Source organism: Triticum aestivum, chromosome 6B, assembly GCF_018294505.1.
Source record: "Triticum aestivum cultivar Chinese Spring chromosome 6B, IWGSC CS RefSeq v2.1, whole genome shotgun sequence".
NCBI classification, from domain to species: Eukaryota; Viridiplantae; Streptophyta; class Magnoliopsida; order Poales; family Poaceae; genus Triticum; species Triticum aestivum.
Window position 1 is genome coordinate 43,541,590 of NC_057810.1, and position 22,337 is coordinate 43,563,926.

The 22,337-nt window shown below is 44.8% G+C and overlaps 2 protein-coding genes across 3 annotated transcripts; one reads left to right on the forward strand and one right to left on the reverse strand.

Moving 5' to 3' along the window:
* The first annotated feature begins 6,621 nt into the window (after positions 1–6,621).
* On the forward strand, positions 6,622–11,495 carry LOC123135622 (uncharacterized). 2 transcript variants are annotated; one of them, XM_044554776.1, is made up of 2 exons: positions 6,622–10,915; positions 11,045–11,495. In XM_044554776.1, the coding sequence occupies exon 1, from the start codon at positions 6,725–6,727 to the stop codon at positions 7,886–7,888; it is 1,164 nt and encodes a 387-aa protein (XP_044410711.1). In that variant the 5' UTR covers positions 6,622–6,724; the 3' UTR covers positions 7,889–10,915; positions 11,045–11,495. The 2 variants fall into 2 exon arrangements, with proteins under 2 accessions (XP_044410711.1, XP_044410712.1); XM_044554777.1 differs by having other exon boundaries at positions 6,622–9,269; positions 9,883–11,495.
* A 7,302-nt stretch (positions 11,496–18,797) lies between these two features.
* On the reverse strand, positions 18,798–20,776 carry LOC123135623 (uncharacterized). Its single transcript, XM_044554778.1, has 2 exons — positions 20,568–20,776; positions 18,798–19,873 (listed from the first exon to the last, which is right to left on the reverse strand). The coding sequence occupies exon 2, from the start codon at positions 19,828–19,830 to the stop codon at positions 19,042–19,044; it is 789 nt and encodes a 262-aa protein (XP_044410713.1). The 5' UTR covers positions 19,831–19,873; positions 20,568–20,776; the 3' UTR covers positions 18,798–19,041.
* Between the last annotated feature and the right edge of the window lie 1,561 nt (positions 20,777–22,337).

Here is a 22,337-nt window from a genome sequence, read left to right on the forward strand (position 1 = left end):
GTTAGTAACTCGAAACAAAAGGCTACGGAATAAACGGAGACTAGCTAAAGGTGAGCTGACGATATGTGTTGGAAATGTTTCCAAGGTTGATATGATCAAGCATCGCACGCTCCCTCTACCATCGAGATTTGGTGTTTGCGTTGAGCATAGACATGATTGGATTATGTCTATCGCAATACGATTATTCATTTAAGGAGAATAATGGTTACTCTGTTTATTTGAATAATACCTTCAATGGTCCTGCACCTAAAGGAATGGTTTATTGAATCTTGATCGTAGTGATACACATTTTCATGCCAAAAGATATAAGATAGTAATGATAGTACCACTTACTTGTGGCACTGCCATGTAAGTCATAATGGTGTAAAAACGCATGAAGAAGCTCCATGTTGATGGATCTTTGGACTCACTCGTTTTTGAAAAGTTTGAGACATGCGAACCATGTCTATTGGTGTATATGCATGAAGAAACTCCATGCAGATGGATCGTTTGGACTCACTTGATTTTGGATCACTTGAGATATGCAAATTATACCACATGGACAAGATGACTGAAAGCCTTGTTTTTCAGTAAAATGGAACAAGATAGCAACTTGTTGGAAGTAACACATTTTGATGTGTGCAGTCCAATGAGTGCTGAGGAATGCAGTGAATATCGTTATGTTCTTACTTCACAGATGATTCGAGTAGATGTTGAGAATATTTACTTGATGAAACACAAGTCTGAATTATTGAATGGTTCAAGTAATTTCAGAGTGAAGTAGAAGATCATCGTGACAAGAGGATGAAATGTCTATGATATGATCATAGAGATAAGTATCTGAGTTACAAGCTTTGGCACACAATTATGACATTGTGGAAATTGTTTCACAATTAATACCGCCTGGAACACCATAGTTTGATGGTGTGTCCGAACATCATAACTGCACCCTATTGGATATGATGCATACCATGATGTCTCTTATCGAATTACCACTATCGTTCATGGGTTAGGCATTAGAGACAACCACATTCACTTTAAATAGGGCACCACGTAATTCCGTTGAGATGACACCGTATGAATTATGGTTTAGAGAAACCTAAGTTGTCATTTCTTAAAGGTTTGGGGCTGCGATGTGAAAAAGTTTCAGGATTGATAAGCTCGAACCCAAAGCGGATAAAATGCATCTTCATAGGACACCCAAAACAGTTGGGTATACCTCCTAATTCAGATCCGAAAGCAATAAGGATTGTTTCTTGAATCGGGTCCTTTCTCGAGGAAAAGTTTGTCTCGAAAAGTTGAGTGGGAGGATGGTGGAGACTTGATGAGGTTATTGAACCATCACTTCAACAAGTGTGTAGCAGGGCACAGGAAGTTGTTCCCGTGGCACCTACACCAATTGAAGTGGAAGCTTATGATAGTGATCATGAAGCTTCGGATCAAGTCACTACCAAACCTCGTGGGATGACAAGGATGCGTACTACTTCAGAGTGGTTCGTAATCCTGTCTTGGAAGTCATGTTGGTAGACAACAATGAACCTACGAGCTATGGAGAAGTGATGGTGGGCCCAAATTCCGACAAATGGTTAGAAGCCATGAAATCCGAGATAGGATCCATGTATCAGAACAAAGCATGGACTTGGGTGGACTTGCCCGATGATCGGCAAGCCATTCAAATAAATGGATCTTTAAGAAGAAGACGGACGTGGATGGTAATGTAACCATCTATGGAGCTCGACTTGTGACGAAAAGTTTTTCACAAGTTCAAGGAGTTGACTACGATGAGATTTTCTCATCCGTAGCGATGCTTGAGTCCGTCGGATTCATGTTAGCATTAGCTGCATTTATGAAATCTGGCAGATGGATGACAAAACGAGTTTCCTTACCAGTCTTCGTATGGAAAGGTTGTTTTTTGTCGATCCTAAGGATGCTAAAATGTATGCTAGCTCCAGCGATCCTTCCATGGACTGGAGTAAGCATCTCGGAGTTGGAATGTGCACTTTGATAAGATGATCAAAGATTTTGGGTTTATACAAAGTTTATGAGAAACCTGTATTTCCAAAGAAGTGAGTGGGAGCACTATAGAATTTCTGATGAGTATATGTTGTTGACATATTGATGATCAGAAATGATGTAGAATTTCTAGAAAGCATGTAGGGTTATTTGAAAACTGTTTTTCAGTGGAAAACCTGGATTAGGCTACTTGAACAATAAGCATCAAGATCTATAAGATAGATCAAAATGCTTAATAGTACTTTCAAATGAGCACGTACCTTGACATGATCTTGAAGGTGTTCAAGATGAATCAGTCAAAGAAGGAGTTCTTGCCTGAGTTGTAAGGTATGAAGTTAAGACTTAAAGCTCGACCACGGCAGAAGAAAGAGAAAGGACGAATGTCGTCCCCTATGCTTTTATCATAGGCTCTCTACAGTATGCTATGCTGTGTACCGCACCTGTAGTGTGCCTTGCCATGAGTCAGTCAAGGGGTACAAGAGTGATCCAAGAATGGATCACAGGACAGCGGTCAAAGTTATCCTTAGTAACTAGTGGACTAAGGAATTTTCTCGATTATGGAGGTGGTAAAAGAGTTCGCCGTAAAGGGTTACGTCGATGCAAGCTTAACACCTATCCGGATAGCTCTGAGTAGAGATACCGGATACGTATGATGGAGCAACAATTTAGAATAACTCCAAGTAGAACAGTTATTTGGAATAGCTCCAAATAGAGTGTGGTAGCTACATCTAGGAGATGACATAGAGATTTGTAAAGCACACACGGATATGAAAGGTTCAGACCCGTTGACTATAACCTCTCTCACAAGCATAACATGATCAAACCCAGAACTCATCGAGTGTTAATCACATGGTAAATGTGAACTAGATTATTGACTCTAGTAAACTCTTTGGGTGTAAGTCACATGGGGATGTGACCTTGAGTGTTAGTCACATATCGATGTGAACTAGATTATTGACTCTAGTGCAAGTGGGAGACTGTTGGAAATATGCCCTAGAGGCAATAATAAAAGTATTATTATTATATTTCCTTGTTCATGATAATTGTCTTTTATTCATGCTATAACTGTATTATCCGGAAATCGTAATACACGTGTGAATACATAGACCACAATATGTTCCTAGTGAGCCTCTAGTTGACTAGCTCATTGTGATCAACAGATAGTCATGGTTTCCTGGCTATGGACATTGGATGTCGTTGATAACGGGATCATATCATTAGGAGAATGATGTGATGGACAAGACCCAATCCTAAGCATAGCACAAAGATCGTGTAGTTCGTTTGCTAGAGCTTTTCTAATGTCAAGTATCTTTTCCTTAGACCATGAGATTGTGCAACTCCCGGATACCGTAGGAGTGCTTTGGGTGTACCAAACGTCACAACATAACTGGGTGGCTATAAAGGTGCATTACAGATATCTCCGAAAGTATCTGTTGGGTTGGCACGAATCGAGACTGGGATTTGTCACTCCGTGTAAGCGGAGAGGTATCTCTGGGCCCACTCGGTAGGACATCATCATATGCGCAATGTGATCAAGGAGTTGATCACGGGATGATGTGTTACGGAACGAGTAAAGAGACTTGCCGGTAACGAGATTGAACAAGGTATAAGGATACCGACGATCGAATCTCGGGCAAGTACAATACCGCTAGACAAAGGGAATTGTATACGGGATTGATTAAGTCCTTGACATCGTGGTTCATCCGATGAGATCATCGTGAAACATGTGGGAGCCATCATGGGTATCCAGATCCCGCTGTTGGTTATTGACCGGAGAACGTCTCGGTCATGTCTGCATGTCTCCCGAACCCGTAGGGTCTACACACTTAAGGTTCGATGACGCTAGGGTTATAAAGGAAGCTTGTATGTGGTTACCGAATGTTGTTCGGAGTCCCGGATGAGATCCCGGACGTCACGAGGAGTTCCGGAATGGTCCGGAGGTAAAGATTTATATATAGGAAGTCCTGTTTCGGCCATCGGGACAAGTTTCGGGGTCATCGGTATTGTACCGGGACCACCGGAAGGGTCCCAGGGGTCCACCGGGTGGGGCCACCTACCCCGGGGGGCCACATGGGCTGTAGGGGGTGCGCCTTGGCCTACATGGGCCAAGGGCACTAGCCCCAAGAGGCCCATGCGCCTGGGGAAACCCTAAAGGAAGAGTCCCAGCAGGGGAAGGCACCTCCTAGGTGCCTTGGGGGGGAGGACTCCTCCCCTGGCCGCCGCCCCCTTGGAGATTGGATCTCCTAGGGGCTGGCGCACCCCCCCCCTTGGGATCCCTATATATAGTGGGGTAGGAGGGCCTCTCAAACACACCTTTTGCCTTTGGTGCAGCCCCTCCCTCTCTCCCAAGTTCTTCTCCTCTCCCGTGGTGCTTGGCGAAGCCCTGCAGGATAGCCACGCTCCTCCACCACCACCACGCCGTTGTGCTGCTGTTGGATTGAGTCTTCCTCAACCTCTCCCTCTCTCCTTGCTGGATCAAGGCGTGGGAGACGTCACCGGGCTGTACGTGTGTTGAACGCGGAGGTGCCGTGCGTTCGGCACTTGATCATCGGTGATTTGAATCACGATGAGTACGACTCCATCAACCCCGTTCACTTGAACGCTTCCGCTTAGCGATCTACAAGGATATGTAGATGCACTCTCCTTCTACTCGTTGCTGGTCTCTCCATAGATAGATCTTGGTGACACGTAGGAAATTTTTTGAATTTCTGCTACGTTCCCCAATAGCATGCACCGGTGAGGAGGGTAGCGCTGACTCTTCCTCGACTGCGTCCTCCATTGGGGCAGCGTAGGCCTCCGTCTGCCTGCTGGTCTGCCAGCTGACAAAAATTGCCGCCATCTCCCTTTTCTGCTCGGAAGAGAGGTTGCCCAGAGGGCTTTGAAGCGTGAAGAGAAAGGAACCATAGGAGGATGACTGCGGCTATGGCTGGGCCTGGAGTTTATATAGCGTGTGGATGGCAATGGGTCGTGGCAGTCTGGTTAATGGTGGGCGACAGATGGACGGACGGGAGGCGTCGGAGTAGGTTCCTCGGCAACAACATATCATTAATGTAGGGAGACGGATCGACAATGTGTCGTTTAAACATGGAATAGTTGCCTGCACCGAGAAGCGCCACGGGCAGCGCTCTCTCGGCCGATACGTTGCTTCAATGCCAGCAACAGTGAGTGGTTGTGTCTGCTCTGGCCAGGCATGAATGCGACATTGACGCTCTGGAGCGGCGCTGAATGTTTTGGGCGGGAAGTGCGCATGGGTGAGGGAGGCCATTCTTGTCATGACTTCCTGCAGGATGGGCTTTGTATCAGCGTACTAGGATCCTATGTCGGCGTCATCCATGGTGGCGACAGCGGCTGCAACATCTCGAAGTTGTCAAAGAGGCGGCTGGCCAGACTAAGCGATGGCCTAGCGTCGGGGTCGGCGGTGGTGATGAGCTTGTCGAAGTGTTGTGGCGACAATTCACCTCTTGGGGCTAGAACTCCTCCTGGAAGGACCAGAGAGTGGTGTCCATGGCGTCGCCGAAGCCTAGCGGGAGCGACTCCATTGCCATCGGTCGATCCTTACTTCCTAGCTCCTAGCTCTTTGTCACGCACTACTCTCGCGCTGGTGTAACCTGGTGGGAACGACTTAAAAAGATGTTGTCATCTATCTCGACCTGTTTCCCGAGGCGTTGGAAATGAAGACCAGCTCAGAGAATCACTGGCGTGCTTTGTCTCCCCCATCATTTCGCCAACAAAGAAGTCATCCTTGACTTGACTATTGACCATTCCATCCCTACCGAGCCGCCACTTCGAAGTATTTACCTCTGCCTTTCTTTTTTGAGAACATACCCTTCAATCAAAAAGAAAAAACAAGAAAGAAAAGTTCCTCGTCTATGATTTAATCGGCCCTAAGGGAGTTTACTCGACCCATTGTCCAGTCTCCCGCACTGCTCAAGTGTGCGACTCCGTATGAGGACCTCCTTCCCTTTTGCTCTGCCCACTCTCCGTTCACACGGTTATCAAAGCAGAGGAAGAGCGGGCAGCAGGTACCACGAGCCCTCTGTCCCACACATCTATCAAGAAGCAAGTGTAGTTCACCGGTTCCACCGAATGCTCCTATCTCTCGGCAAAGATCGTGTGAGTGTGCAGTTATGCTTCGGAGGCTTCACCATGGAATAGATCGATTCAGTTCGGGGCCGGGCTTGCGGCGCTGAGCTTGCCGCCGCCGCGGCGACACCGTCCAGAGGAGGTCAGGGGATCGAAGAAGGTGCCCACCGGCGACGACCGCATTGCATGACAAACACATGCCCGAACCACGCGGTTTGAGGGACGGCGTTGGATACCCCAACAACTGCCTTTTGATAATACCACCACAGAACTCCCACCCTACTTGTCGGTTTTGTGAACAAAATTATGAAAGTCATTGTCAAAATAACAAATGCTGAACAAAATTATGAACCGGACTTTTGTAGTTTGGTAGAGACGCATCGTGGATCAGTACATTGTCAAAAAAATCTTGGAAGTCATTTGGGTTCTATGGACGCTGCTTGCTTTGGGCATCGTGCAGATGGAAATAAGCCGTGGGATATCATTTGGATGGCTGTGATTGGATGGTAACTTGGCTCAGCCAAGTTCATCACACGACTCCACTAAAAGAAAAAGACCTCATCACACGACCGGGGCCACACACGCCGCGCTCAACGCCACTCGAATCTCCTCACCGCCGCCGCCGCCGCCGCCCCGCCGTCGCGGCGCCATGCTCCACCTCCGGCAGCGCGCCCTCTCCCATCTCCTCTCCGCCGCACCAGCTCCTTCCACACCCCCTCTCCTCTCTCTCCACCGCCTCCTCTCCGCGGCCGCGGCCGCCATCTCCCCGAACCCTAGATTCGCCGTCGAGGACTACCTCGTCGGCACCTGCGGCCTCACCCGTGCCCAGGCACTCAAGGCCTCCGCCAAGCTCTCCCACCTCAAGTCCCCATCCAAGCCCGACGCCGTCCTCGCATTCCTCGCCGGCCTCGGCCTCTCCGGCGCTGATGTCGCCGCCCTCGTCGCCAAGGACCCGCAGTTCCTCTGCGCCGGCGTGGAGACAACCCTGTCCCCCGTCGTCGTCGGTCTCACGGGGCTCGGTCTATCCCCTTCTGATATCGCGCGCATCGTCTCGCTCGCCCCGGGACAATTCCGCCATAGATCTGTCGTCTCCAAGCTGGAGTACTACCTGCCGCTCTTGGGCTCCATCGACAACTTGCTCCGGCCGCTCAAACACGGCTCCGGCTTCCTCGGCTCCCACCTCGAGAGGGTGGTCAAGCCCAATGTGAAGCTCCTGGCAGAGTGCGGGCTAGGTGCTTGTGATATTGCCAAGCTGTTCATTCAAATACCGATGATCTTCACCGCCAGCCCAGAGCGTGCCCTGGAGATGGTCGCGACCGCCGAACGTATAGGTGTGCCCCGTGGCTCTGGGATGTTTAGGCAGGCACTGCATGCTGTCGCATTTCTCAGCGAGGAGAAGATTACTGCCAAAGTGGAACAGTTGAAGAAGACATTGAGGTGGTCGGATGCCGATGTTGGCATTGCTGTGTCCAAGTTGCCGACTCTTCTGAGACGGTCAAAGGAAGTGCTGCAGCTCAAGTCCGAGTTCCTCCGCTCTAAGGTGGGCTTGGAACCGGCGTACATTGCTCATCGACCCGCTATGCTCACTTACAACCTGGAGGGCCGGCTCAGGCCCCGGTACTATGTTATGAGGTTTCTTAAGGAAAATGGATTGTTAAGTCACGGCAGAGACTACTATGCTATGGTCTCGATCAGCGAGAAGGTATTTGTGGAGAAGTTCATATGCCCTCACAAGCAAGCTGCACCACACCTTGCTGAAGACTATGCAGCTGCTTGCACAGGACAGGTGCCTGCTACATTCAGATTTACATGAACCAGGAAGCAGGAAAATGGATTGCCAGAGCGCGAGTGGAACTACTATTCAGCAGCCTTGGTGACAGAAAATTTTCATGGAAAAGTTCGTATGTCCTCACAAGGAAGCTGCCCCCACCTTGCCGAAGACTGTGCTGCCACTTGTAGGGAAGTGCCTTCTAATTTCAGAATTACATGACCAAGAATGGGCCATGAGAACTGCGCATGGCGCAAAAATGTTTACACTATGTGTAGTGAGCTGGTAATCTCTGTCTGTTCATTGCCTGAGTGGATGTTGGTTGTCTGCTATAGTATGTCAGGTACATGCTAATTTGGCATCGCTAGTCCTGAATGAAACTGATAATTTTATTGTTAGTCCTTGTATGTCAATCAACCAATCTTGGTGGCTGGGGCCTTGCTATACCACACGTGATTCTCAACGCTCTGTTAGTTGATGACACTCTGAAGCTTCCTTCAGTAACAAGTACTCCTACTTTTATGACCTGACGTGTGGGGGGTTTTACTCAGAGAAGCTCCTACTTTTCTCTATCTGAATTTTGCTAGTTTGGTAATCCTTCTCGTATTGTATGTCCATTGCATCATTCAGTAGAGAAGAAAGATACACTGCAATTAACCTGTCCATCCTGATATCATATTGTCATGCATACTGAGAACTAAGAGTGTGACATCAGGGCATTCTGCAAATGCTTTCAAATATATTAATGAAGAGTATATCTGCAGGACCTATATGTTTATGTTCTCAATTGCCATTGCAGCTTTCAATGCAATCCTGAGTCAAACTATCTTTCAATGAAAAAAGGTTATCATTTTTTGCCATGAAAGATGATATGAAGTCCCAAAATTGGTTGAACATCTTTTTTCGTGGGAACAAATCTGGAATTGACGTGTTAGTCACTGCTGAGGTTGCAGTTTTGAACTAGTCTGTTGGTTGCTTCCTCTAGTTCTTCTAAGCTGAAACTCTTCATTCTTCCTGCAGTAGCTTTGTTTATAAGACATTAACTGTTGTGAAAGCAGGTCATTGTTTACTAGTAGTTTATATCATGTTTTTGTTTATTTTTCTCTTATATTCTTGGATGGTCTACTGGCTGATACTTTTTCTAGGAGCATCTGACGTCAAAACTGAATACTTCAGTAGTTGGCCAGTAGCATTTTGTTGACAGCCTACCCATGTAGCACTACGTAACAGATATTTCAAAGGCCCTTGTATTTGTACCGGAGACACAAATTGATGCTTGTATGGTATGGTGCCGAAAGCAAAGGGCATTTCATACAATATGAAGGAACTTATGTTAAGGTAATCTTAAAAAGGGTCATGTTATTACCTGAGCCAAGAGATGGTCCCAGAGATGCTATCTTAACCAAGCTTGGTCTTAACATTTAAGGTAATGCAGTATTTTTTCTCAGTTATACCCAATGTCATCTCTTCGTACACTCTTTTCAGTTAAATCTCAGTCTAGGCATGCAAGTACTATCTGTCAGATATAGCGTAGTTATAGAATCTTGCAGAATTTCAAACACAGAAATTGTAGACTTACTGGTGGTCCTCAAATTAAGAATGAAGTCATGTGAAGAAAGGATGGTGCACATATGTTTATTCCTGATATTAGGCTGTAGAAATTGGAAGAAATGAGATCTCAGCTGTGTGCTTGCAGTAACACAAAGGAGATGGGCACATGCTATTCTTGGCGAAGAGCTCTTATTTGAAATGAAGATCAGTTGTGTGTCTCTTCTCTAGTGCCTAGTTTAGCCTGCGGGAATTATAGAAATGAGATTAATGCAATGAAGGTGAGGGGAAGGGGTCTATTAAGGAACGAGGTGACTTGCTAGGTGAACTTGAATTTGAAAAAAAAGTACTTTCAGCAAGTAAGAATTAGCTGGGCAATAAAGAGGAGCATACTGACTGAATTACTGAATGTTCTAGATGATGGTGCTTTCTTTCTTCCTGGAGAAGATGCGATGAAAGTGGATATAGACTCACTTCTTTCTTGTTTCCAGGAGATCAACCAAGCATGTTGGCTGGGGCTTTGCTATACCACACGTGATTCTGAAGGCTCTGTTAGTTGATGATGCCCTGCTGCTTCCTTCAGTAACAAGTACTCCCTCCGTCCGGAAATACTTGTCATCAAAATGGATAAAAGGAGATGTATCTAGACGTATTTTAGTTTTAGATACGTTCCTTTTTATCCATTTTGATGACAAGTATTTTCGGACGGAGGGAGTATTTATAACCTGACGCATGCGGGAGTTTTATTTAGATAAGCTCCTAATTTTCTCCTTCTGAATTTTGCAAGTTATGCAATCCTTCTCGTATGGTCCTAGACTCTTTGTAACCTATAGGCTATATGTAGGTTACCCTAGGTGCATGCACTGTTCCACTGTCAAAGGCAATTAAACAACCCAATGTGCTCATGCTATTGTTGTCCTTTGGAGTCATCAGCAAATGTTCAGACTTCAGACTAAACTTGATACATCTATAATTCTACTCGAAAAGATGAATAATTTACTCATTCCATTCAAGGAATTGCAAATCCAAAAAATGCAGTGAGTTTTTGTTTGGTGAACCATGCAGTGAGTTGACACACTATTATGTTAGTTATGGCCAAAATCAGGGGCGTGCCCAGCAAATGGAGTTTAATATGCCCACCATATTAAGTCAAATACAGAACAGTGAACATTTGGGGATTTTTTCAGAGGCTAAATGGTATTAGTTATATTACAAGTATCAATACTGAACCTGATACTTGCATGGTAAATTACTTCCAGTCTTGTTTTAAGCATCCTCTGGAATGGAGACTCGTGCTCTGAACTTTTGTTTTGTACGCTGGGAAATTTCTGGTGTTAAGGGTCTTCATTCTTACTTTACCTCTAGGAGCAGTGTTGCGGAATCGGGTACCGAAATCTGTGTGCAGAAAAGCTGCTGTTCGATGCCGGTGGGAGCTATGCAACCTGTGAATTATGTCTTGCCATCTTCATTCGTACAATTATGCGATGAACCAGAATTGGAGGACAGGATTGCACTCACGAGCAGGTACAAACTTACAGCATTATAATAGCTGTTTCTGTTTTACTAGATTATATAATCATGTTCTGCATTGTAGCTGAGGTTTATTTGTCCTTCGTTAATCATTAACCAACTTGTTTTGCTTATGTTTTTTAGGGTGGTTATGGAATGAATCTAGCCCCCTTTTTTCGCAAGTAGAATGAATCTACCCCCTGTGAAACTGGTTGGAAAGATATTTATTGTGCTTGATAGATCTATATGTCCTGCCATGGGTACACCGCCTGTGCCACTTCCACGGGTCTCACTGTCTCAGTTAGTGTCAGGGAGATGATCGGGGGTCTATTCAGCACCTGGAGGCTGCAAAATTTGCAAATAGCCAATTGCTAATGAAATGGCAGAGAAACATCATCACTAATTCCATCCTTCAGTGCATTTTACAAGTGAAATGGCAGAAATATATAGTGGTGTCACTTCGATTGCACGCAACCGAAAGTGTTTCTGAACCAGAATTTGGGAAGAACCCCGAAACATGTTCATGTCTTTTGTAGACGAGATGTAGCAGTTTCTTATTAGATGATGTTTTCCGTGGAGTATATTGATAATTCCAGGGTGCGTGATCCGATAAGCTTCCCAACCAGTCCGCCGAGCGAGCGGAGATTCTCACCAAGAGAGAGACAGAAATAGACCAGAAAGCGGTGTCCATCAGACCTTGATTGCTGCTGCTGCTCAAGGTGTGAACTAATAGCAGATATAGGTTACTTGAACAAAATACTAGCTACCTGGAGGTGTGCTTGTATTATATATGCACGCGCTCCATGTGAGCTAGCTAAGCTGAACATGATATCTTTATTGTGTTCTCTACCTAAAATAAGCTTATCGTTTACCCCCAAAACCATGTTAGTTGATGGAGCAAGCTAAGCTGGACAGGCTGGATGGTTAATCAATATCTAATCGTGTTCTCTGCATAAAATAAACCTATCGTTTACCTCCCAAACCATGCCATCAATTGGAACTGCCTCTTTTAATTCCTCGTGGCTCACAGCCTGACGAGGTTTGCACCATGATAGATTCCTCCCACTTCTTGCAGGTCAGATCAATCTCTTAAATGCATCGAATCAGATGATTTCCTCTCTTTTCTTTTGGTTCTTCTTGCTTTTCTTCTTCATCGTATTTTGTTTGTATCAACTATGCACATATATTTTTTCTTTTCTTTTGTAAGCTAGCTAATACTACCTCCGTCCCAAAATAAGTGTCTCAACTTTATACTAAATTGTACTAAGGTTAAGACACTTATTTTGAGATGGAGGGAGTACCATCGGATTGATCTGGTGGATCGACTCTTTAGGGGCCAGGAATTATGGCGGGCCACAGGCAATATCTTCATGATGACAGCGATTGGAGTGAGATCAGTACTATCAACAGTTATGCCGTGTTCATGGGTTACATCAAGGGCTTGGGTTTCCTGGTGCTTACTTGGACCACCTTCATACTTCTCGGTGGTTGTCTCTGTGCTACTCGGTGTCTGACATTCATCACCCTTGTATCTTACTATGCTTCTTCTTTTAACTCAACTCATTTTTTTGGTTTCTGTGTACGTACGGAGCTTATTCGTACAATCAGTTATTATTAGATTTCCCGGGTGGGTTTTTATAGGTTTAAAAAGCTTTATATCTGTGCTTATATGAAACAAGAGTTTTACGTCCTTATCATTCATTTCCAGCTGTATGTGCTATCCGATGTCTTGGGTAATCTTCTTGGCATGCAAGTCATTGTAGCATATGGTTCATATTAGAGAGAACTCCGTATTTCAACCCTAAATTGTCACGTATGTCCAATAATTTACCCTAAACTTTGAAATGCCCTCTCCTCAAACCGTTTTGGTGAGTTGAAGTGGTTTTGACCAGTTGACCACCCAGTCAGCCGCCTAGTCAGCTTCCACGCCACTCAATATTTTTGTTGAATATGTATTTTATTGCATGTTTAATCTGTTTGGTAGAAAAGTTTGAAACTTTCCCAGATTGATCACCATGGTAGTGTTGATTTTACAAAAACAAATTATTATTTTTGGACACTTTCATCTTTGTCAAATTTTGACAAAAAAGGGGGCTATATGTATTTTTCTGTATGTTTTAATCTCTCTGGCAAAAACGTTTGAAGCTTTCCCAGAATGATCACCATGTTAGTATTTATTTTACAGAAATTTTTCAATTTTTTCCTTATTTTTGGGGGTCAAAATTTGACAAAAAGGGGCTGAATATGTATTGTTTTGTATTTTTGAAACCATTTTGCGAGACGGTTTGAAACTTTCCCAAAATGATCACCACGGCAGTGTTGATTTTACAGAATGTTTTCAAAATTTTCTGGACGCTTTCATTTTTTGGCCAATTTGACCAGGGGTGGGGGGGGGGGGGGGGGGGGAGCTGAATATGTATTTTAATTGGTTTGGCAAAAATGTTTGAAACTTTTCCAAAACGATCACCATGGTAGGTATGATTTTATATAACTTATTCAAAGAAAGTTTGAGGAAAAAAAATACAGTTACCCCATGGGAATCAGCGCCACTTTCATTTTTTTTTTCAATACTGGGTGACGTGGCAGTTGACTGGGCGGTCAACTGGTCAGAACCACTCCAATTCATCAAAACTGGTTTGAGGAAGAGGGCAGAGTTGAAACTACCGGTTTTGCATGTTTACGGTTCGTAACTTATACGGTTTCAAAGTTAAGGGTTGATTCTTAGACTGGTGGGTTCCAACCCGGAGGGATCATAAATGTGCCAATAGGGTCATAACCAAAGAAGTCTAAGTAATTCTGGATGTCCATGTTGCGAGGTCCATGGGATGGTCCGGGGATGTCCATGTTGTGGCCTAATTGAATTTCCATGTCGTCCCATGTGGGATTAGTACTTTCCTGCGGGCGAAAATGATTTGTAAATAATAGCCATGGAAATGTTGCATGCGATTAATTACCTACTCCCTCTGTCCCAAAATAAGTGTCTCAACTTTGTACTAGCTCTAGTACAAATTTGTAAGCTCGAGACACTTATTTTCAGACGGAGGGCGTATTATATAATACAGTAACATACTTGAGTGGTGTTGTAGTATTGTGATTCTGTCATTGATGCGATTATTTACCTATTAGTACTATATAATAACATACTGGTGCTGTAGTATTGTGATCCTGTCATTGACTGTCGGAGTATTGTCCTCTGTACTCGCCCATCACTGGAGGACCCAAGGCAAGCTGTTACAAAAATGAACTGTTACATGATAATATATGTTATCATCATAAATGTACAAGAAATGCCGATAGGATGATATATGTTTCTGTAAAATCAACACTACCATGGTAGATCCCTTGCCTTGAGTGTATGAGCATTGTCCGGCGTACAGGATGATCTTGGGTAAACGATCTCCTCAGGCGTTGAGATCCCTAGTGTGGAGAGATAGGACTGAGATCCATCGCCTTGAGTGTATGAGCATTGTCCTGCATACGGGATGATCTCCGGTAAATGAGTCTCCTCAGGCATCGAACCCAAGCCAAACACCATGCCATGGCCCTGAGATGTATGCCCTTGACTGAGCGCCCCTGAATAAGGCCTACATAGTACTCCCTCCGTTCCAAAATACTTGTCGCAGAAATAGATGTATCTAGAACTAAAAAATGTCTAGATACATCCATTTCTACGACAAGTAATTCGGAGCGGAGGGAGTAGTAGAGATTAGTCATGTTGTAGCAACGGCGTTGTCGTACTCGGACCCTCCCGTCGTGTCCTAGTTGGCTCATACGCGCCTCACTCAGTCTGGACGGCCGAGCCACACTCAGTCTGGCTGACCGCGCTTCTGGCATATCGTATGCTCCAGTGTCGTCCCGACCACAAACCCATTTTTTAATACCATTGTTGCTGATGTCCAAAAGGCACTTCAGGTGTGACTTTCCCTTTTGTAGCATGCCTTGCACCCGCAAGGCGAACTCCGCCACCTCCCCTATTTGGTTAAACTGATCACCCTAAATGAAATATGGTTGTTATGACACTGAATTTCAGCTACGTGAAACAACAACAGAAATGTTTGTACCGTGTAGTCACGAAGGTAAGTTGTTGACCGGTCAATCTTTCCATGTAACTGCTCCCCGCGTCTGAGATGTGCTAGCCTCGGAGCTAGAGAACATGTTAGCAGAATATGCGTGTTGTTGCGGTACCACTGCTTGTACACATCAGTTCTTGTGTCATCGTGTGGTCTTCATAAGGAAATAATTTTATCAGCAGGTTTGTGTACATAAAACAACAGAAATATAAAATTAACTAGCTTGATGTACTATATTTATTGCGCTTCACTGTTCAACATGTATGCCGGACACAACTTCGGTGCCTTAAACCTACCTTTGGGTCACTGACGTGTGGGCCAGTCACCTGTTGGGCCCACATGTCATAGACACAAAGGTAGGTGCCTTAAGGCACCAAAGCATCGTCCATGTATGCCCATTGACTGGGGAAAGTATCCAGTGCTCCTAGCCTTGGGGTACTCCCAGTGCTCCAATGTCAAAAAGCATTTTTAAAAGTTTCAAAAAATTCTGGAAAAAAACAAGAATGTTCACAAGGAATGTCACTACATCCTCTAAAAATTTTAGGTCCAAAATCGAAATGTACATTGAGAACCAAAAAAGAGAAATACAAATATGAATAGTGTCAATGTTGCTTTTGTCTCTTCTTTACACTATTCATGCTAGATTTCACATTTTTGTTTCTCAATGTATGATTTGAGTTTGGACCTGAAATTTTTAGGGCTTGTAGTCATATTCATTGTGTACATTCACAATTTTCTCAGAATTTTTGAAGCATTAAAAAAATGTTTATTGACATTGGAGTACCGGTAGTACCCCAAGGCTGGGAGCACCGAATATTCCCCCATTGACTGTTGTGTGCATTCTAGGTCGAAACCACCCCTACCTTTATTTTCCAGCTTGAAATCCATGTACCAAAGTATGAAGTTTTAGTTAAAAAAGATGTTAATGATTAGAAAACACTAGAGAAATTATTTAGGGTGGTCGGAGCTTACTTATGAATTTCGTCGTCGACACATTTCGGTAAGGATGGTGTGATATCCTGATAGAGGTTGAACTGCTTCATGATATGCTTCGCATTATAGAGCTCAACAAACCACATGTACAATAAGTCACAGTGAGTGAGCCTAAAGCCGCTATCTCTCACGCAGTGGTGTTGGTGCATTATTGTGAATTGAAGACCATATTAATTTTATTCTAAGTTCATGGGTTCCATGTGATTAGTAACTCATTCAAAACTTCAAACTAGTGGTGGTATTCGGGGTAACAACCGTGCACGGTGCACCACATCTGTAGGCCATTTGTTTTGGGACATGTGTCCACCGGCTTGCCATAGTTAAAGGGCTTTATCCCATCTTATCACAGTTGTACGAGCGTGTGGGCTATAATATTTGGGGTCGTCCAACGGAGAGGTGTTCCCAAGACTCTTCCCAAGATCACAACTGGAGAAACTCATAGGAAACACAAAGTAACATAGCTTTCTTACCACCTATTTTTCAGGTGGCATCACCCCCCCCCATAGGTACGTATGACAGAGCATAGCAGAGCCGAAGTTGTTTTGGGGGTTCTCAGGTAAAGTTTTTTCTAGTAATCTTATATTCTTAATGAGGCCGGGGATAACTATGTCACCGTGTGATGAAGGGAAAATCATACCGAACAGGAGCAACAAATACATAAACAGATGCCTCTTCAACTTCTCATGATCTGGGTGTGCTGGTACGTTTTTTAAATGAGTCACGAGGCAAATTGAATGGGACATCCCGTGCCCCTCCAGAACAATTTGATTCAAGCATTGTTACCCCAAGATGGAGTAAGACATCGTGCCGCCAAGATGCTGAGCATGTTGGAGGGACCAACGGCTCACCACTAATTGACAGACCCGTGATCATGGACACATCTTTCAAGGTAGGCACAAGCTCCCCCCAACGAAAGTGAAAGGCGTGGTTCTCAGGTCTCCACCGGTCAACGAGGGCGGCCAAAAGAGACGGGTCTAACATGAATAGGTGATCATTAGATGCATGCTTAGCAAAAGAAAGTAATCCACGAGCCTGAAGGTGTGGAACGAAACAAGGCTTGATATCCATTCGTTCTTTATGGTTCGAATCTTGAAGGTCCGAGGAGGATTTTTTCATGATGATTGAACCAAACGTGGCAACGGTGGCGGCATCGTGCTGCCCTAGCAAAAGGTCTGGCACTTCGGTCATAACCCGTACACACATAGTCATTAGAAACAAAATTTAACCTCACCAGTAGAAATAAAACTTAACACCACTTATACAAATAAAAGTTAACATCGTGAGTTCAAATAAAATTAAACATGCGAAGTAGAAATAGACCTAAACATCCCGAGTTCAAATAAAACTTAACATCTCGACTACAAATAAACCTAAGTATCATAAGTACAAATAAAAGTTAACCTCATGAGTATAAATAAAATTATATCATGCGGGGTTGTTGCTTCGGTATGGGCATTCCCACCGTAGGTGCTCTGCCAATGCGACACCACCTTGGTTCTTCTGATGCTTACTGTCTATGGTCCATGTTGTTGCGATGACTCCAAGACGAACATCGTCCCTTGGCGGTTCACATCGACGTCTGGTCCAGAACCCATTTGTTTATTCCTTACCACAATTCTCTATAGTGTTGATCAATGCCTCAGGCCCAGAACTCAGCGGTTTAGGTGTTAAAACAGATTGTAAGTATTGAAGTAAAGAGAGATGTATGGTTCGATGTTGATGTTCTAATCTGCAGCCGCCTAGAGGGCATGACTACACGAGTAGCCCAAAAGCTTGGGCTTGTTGCAAGTGCACTCACACATTGTTTGGCCGAGGGTGACAGATTGCTTTTTTGATCCTCTGTGGTGACGTTTCACAAACTTGGCTCGCACGTTGACTTGCCACTTATTCCTAAGTGCGCCCATTTGACTACAACTATGGCTTTGAGATTCTTTGAATTCTCGTCCAGATATCTTTGCATCTTTTCAGACCATGGCTTGTTCATTGCAACCTGTGCCTTGGCAACCTGGATTGTCTGCAAAGTACCGGTTACAAGTTTCGTTGATCATCGTTGTGATAGGGAGAGCTCCCACACCTTTAAGAACGCCATTGTACACCTCTGACATGTTGCTGGTCACTATACCGTAGCAAGCCCCAGCGTCGTGAGCCTGCACCCATTTGTATAATTGAGGGCAATTCTCAACGATCCGTCAGATTTATGGTCGTCCTACGACCCCTCTTGTCTTCTCTCTCCGGCAAGGCCGCGTGCTCTCTCTGTCCATTGATTCCTGACCAGGCCACATTCATTTTGGCTGCACATCCTCTTGAATAGCTTGAACTAAACATTGTTTTTTCCTATATTTTTTTGTCTTCTTCTCTAAAGTCATGTCAGCCGAGCTCCTTGAGTATTGTCTTCCTATACTTTAATTCTCTGAACTCATACCTGGAACAATGTTTTCCTGTCAGGTAAGTATGGAAGGGTTGAGAAGGAATCATTCAGACAATAGAGAAACCGTATGCACTTGCAATGGTGTTCTGTTTCCCTTGTCAGGTAAATTTCAGAGACATTTTGCAAGACATAACTGGAGAAAAGTGTTCTCTCACTTCACAAGAACACTCAGTATAGGTGACTAAATTCGCTAAACATCTTGTCTTGACCAATTTATACTGTGCAGTGCAATATTAGTATGTACATTAATGTGTTTTCCATTGAGGATCTCCAACACCAACGAAACAACTAGCTCAAGGATCTTTCAAAAGAATTCATCATTAAGCCAGGCAACCACAGCTTGTGCGTATAGTAAGGATAACTTCTAAGACCGCCATACCAGAATTTTTATAACAGTTTGCAGATATACTTGTATGTATACTAAAAAATAATAATATGATAGCACACACATAGTAAATCTGGAATCTAGCTTTACATGTTTAGTTTGTACATAATACATTGAAAAGCTAGTGTCGCAAGCACACATAGACTGGAATATTTGGAGATATCTACTACTCTCTCCATCCGGAATTAATTGAGGCTCAAACGGATGTATCTAGGAAGTACAGTACTATATTGGAAATTTGGAACAGCGATATTGATTATTAGAATTACTGACTTCCAGGTTGTGGCCCTCGCAGAAGCATGCTTTCTCTCTTCAGTTTTTCTGCCCTGACAGTCTCTAACTTGCGCCTATCGATACTCTTCTCTCCAGGTTCTTTTGGAGGCCTGCCTCTTTTTTTAGGTTGAATATCACCTGATGTACTTCCTTGTTTTGAAAGCTCACCTGATGTACTTCTATCTTTTCGAGGCCTGCCCCTTTTCTTAGGTTGATCGCTAGGTTTCAGACATACTAGAGCATTTTCTCCTGCTGATGCTGACGCCTGAAGCAACCCTGGGAGTGGTAGGTTGTTTGACTGTTGGCCATTTTCCGCTCTGACCACCATCTGGTTGCTAGCAACATTATTAGTTCTTTGTCTAGCCACCTTACTTCTGTAGTCGGGAACAGCATTTTGATGTTTGAATTTGTCCATCACAAGTGTGTTGAGTGGAATGGTTATGTCCAATGGTAGCAGGATCTCCTCCAGTTCGTGCCACTCAAGATCTTCCTGGTCTCCATCTACATAGACAACGGTGTACCAATTTCTTTGGCTGTCATACTTGACAACTTTCCCTACATAGTATATGTCTCCAAACCGCTTTCTCACTTTCCGCTCTTCTAGCCATTCACCAAAGTGATGATCGACTCGAGATCGCGGAGCCTCTCTTACTGCAAGTTGTGAGCCAGATGTGAATTCAGGAGGCAAGTCTGGGACACCATTGATAATGATGGCAGGCTCTCTGGGTACTTTGACAACAGGTTCAGTGTTTGACTCTTGCATGTCCTTGCTCCCCTCCATGGCCTGATATTGCACCAATTCCTTGGATTTAACCACAAACAGCCTGGGGAAGAAAGAAACTAGTTTTGTCCATAAACTAAGTCATCATAAGCAAGAAAAATCAAAGAACCGAGTAAGAAGTAACCATAAACCGAGCACTTTCACAGCTACAAAGCATATTTTGATGAGTCAGGCATGTCGAAACATAAGAGATACCAACCAACACTTGGGATTTGGGAAGCACGGCACATCGCATTCGCATCAGTGCTGCTACTTGCATTTAGTGAACACCTGGGATATTAACCAGCTACAGATGCATTTCGGTTCCTGCATCTGTACTTCACCTATGTGCCAGACTGCTGTACTGAGGCATGATACCTGTATCACTCGTGCGATGTGTACAATGTACTACAGTACTAGTGTATCAATCAAAAGATAAAAATTGCATCGCGTACTATCGACAGACAAGATAGCAATGCACACTCTCTCCGCACAGATCAATTGCCAGGTGAAATGCCGACTGTGTACACATGCTTCAGTTGACAAATTCGCCTAGCAATGACCATTTTGTACACTCCGCACATGCTTCAATTGAAAAATTGACCATTTTTTTAGAACAGCGGCCACTAGCATCAGCACAACCACCCATCCATGGCACAGCAGAACAGTAGCGCAAGCAGCAGCAGCAGCAGCAGCACAACACCAGTAGCTCAAGCGGCAGCAGGTAGCACACGCACGAGAGTGGAAGAGGAGCTCACCGTGGCGACGAGGCGGAGGCAGGTCGGCAGCGGCCGGCGTTGAAGAGGAGGCAGAGGCTGGTCGTCGTCGAGGAGGGCGTCTCGCCTGGATGCTCTGCACAACGGGGGAGGGGGGCGGCGTCCGGCGGCAGAGGGAGGGCGATAACTTCCGGCGGAAGATGTGTGCACTGCGGGGGAAGCGAGTGGGCGGGGACGATGGGGGGGGGGGGGGGGGGGGGGGGAGCGAGTGGGCGGCGAGCGACGATGGGGGGCGGGGTAGCGGCGACCGGCGGCCGGCGGCTTGTGAGGGAGCTGGTGGGATGTGGAACCCCTAGCAAAAGGAGAGGAGACGAGTGGGGGGATGCTTGCGTGTGGCAACTTGTCCACATGGGCCGGCCTGGCTTTAAAAGGGCCTGCCACGACACGGCCCGTGTCTGCCCTTTATAAAAGGACCGTGCCGTGCCGGCCCGAAGGCGTGGCTTTGAGGATTGGCCCGGCATGCCTGGCTCTCTGCAGGCTGAACTATGTGTCTTTTTTATGTTTCATTTGCTTAAAAAAATTGATCATCAGTCTTTTGTCCGGTGGAAAATAGACAGTTTTATGGAGACCAAAAACCTTCTCTTCATACCTAAAACTAGTTTTTGGTCATCAAAATCTTTTGCTCAGTTGAAGATGCTCTAATCCAGCCTCATGTTGTACTTCAAGCCTTCTTACACGAAATGTATAACAACAGTTGAAAACAAAAAGTCCGGATACAAGAAACGTCTTGATACTTCAGGAGACCTTTTACGGTACATCAGATAAATATTGACGGTCCATTTTTGCTGATCTAAAGGTTAATATTAATTTATACTACTGGATTAGATGGGTAGTATTCCTTGCAAAAGGGCAAAACTAGAAGAGTTTAATATCATCTAGACGGGAATCATATCCAGCGCAAAGATGGACAGAATCAGTGTCTTTATGCCATCCGCAACGAGCAAATTCAAGAAAAGGTTCGTCACGAGCAGAGGAACAGAGCTGGCTGGCATAGGGCTGGACGAAAAGCTCGAAGCTCGTGAGCATAATGAGAGCTCGATAGTTCGGCTCGTTTCGGCTCATGCTCGTTATTTAATGAACCAAGCCGAATAGTGTTTTTTGCTCGTTAAGATTAACGAGCTTAACGAGCGAGCAAATGAGTTTCACGAGCTAACTCATTTAGCTCGCTAATTTTCAAAAGTTTGACATGAGACCCTAGTTCAAATCAGCCCACTAACAAAAGAGTTGCCAGTTAGCCCAACCTAGGGGCCTAGCACCCTAGCCCACTTCGGCACTTCTCCTAGACTCGGCACTTTTGATGGGATCATGGAATTCTTGTGTGTTGTTTATTACCTTAATGTTCTTGTTTAATTTGTGTTGTTGTGAATTTTTATGAGATCATGGGATTCTTCTGTGTTGTTTATTACCTTAACGAGTACTCGTGAACACTCGCGAGCATAACAAGCCCATAACGAACCGAGCTGAACAGAGGTTTTTGCTCGTTAATATTAACGAGCTTAATGATAACGAGCTTAACAATAATGAGCTTAATGATAACAAGCCGAACGAGCCGAGCAACTCGTTAATCCAGCCCTGGCAAGAGGGTAGCCGATCGACAAGACAAACAGCCACTGATGCTTGTCGGCCTCCCGCGTTGGCCCGCCGTGCCGCAGGCCGCCGCAAAAAAACGTCGACTGGACAAGCCTGCACAAATTTGAGAGCGCTCTAGTCCACGGGTCGTGAACCCGCCGAGCTAGTAGCTCCTGCTACTTG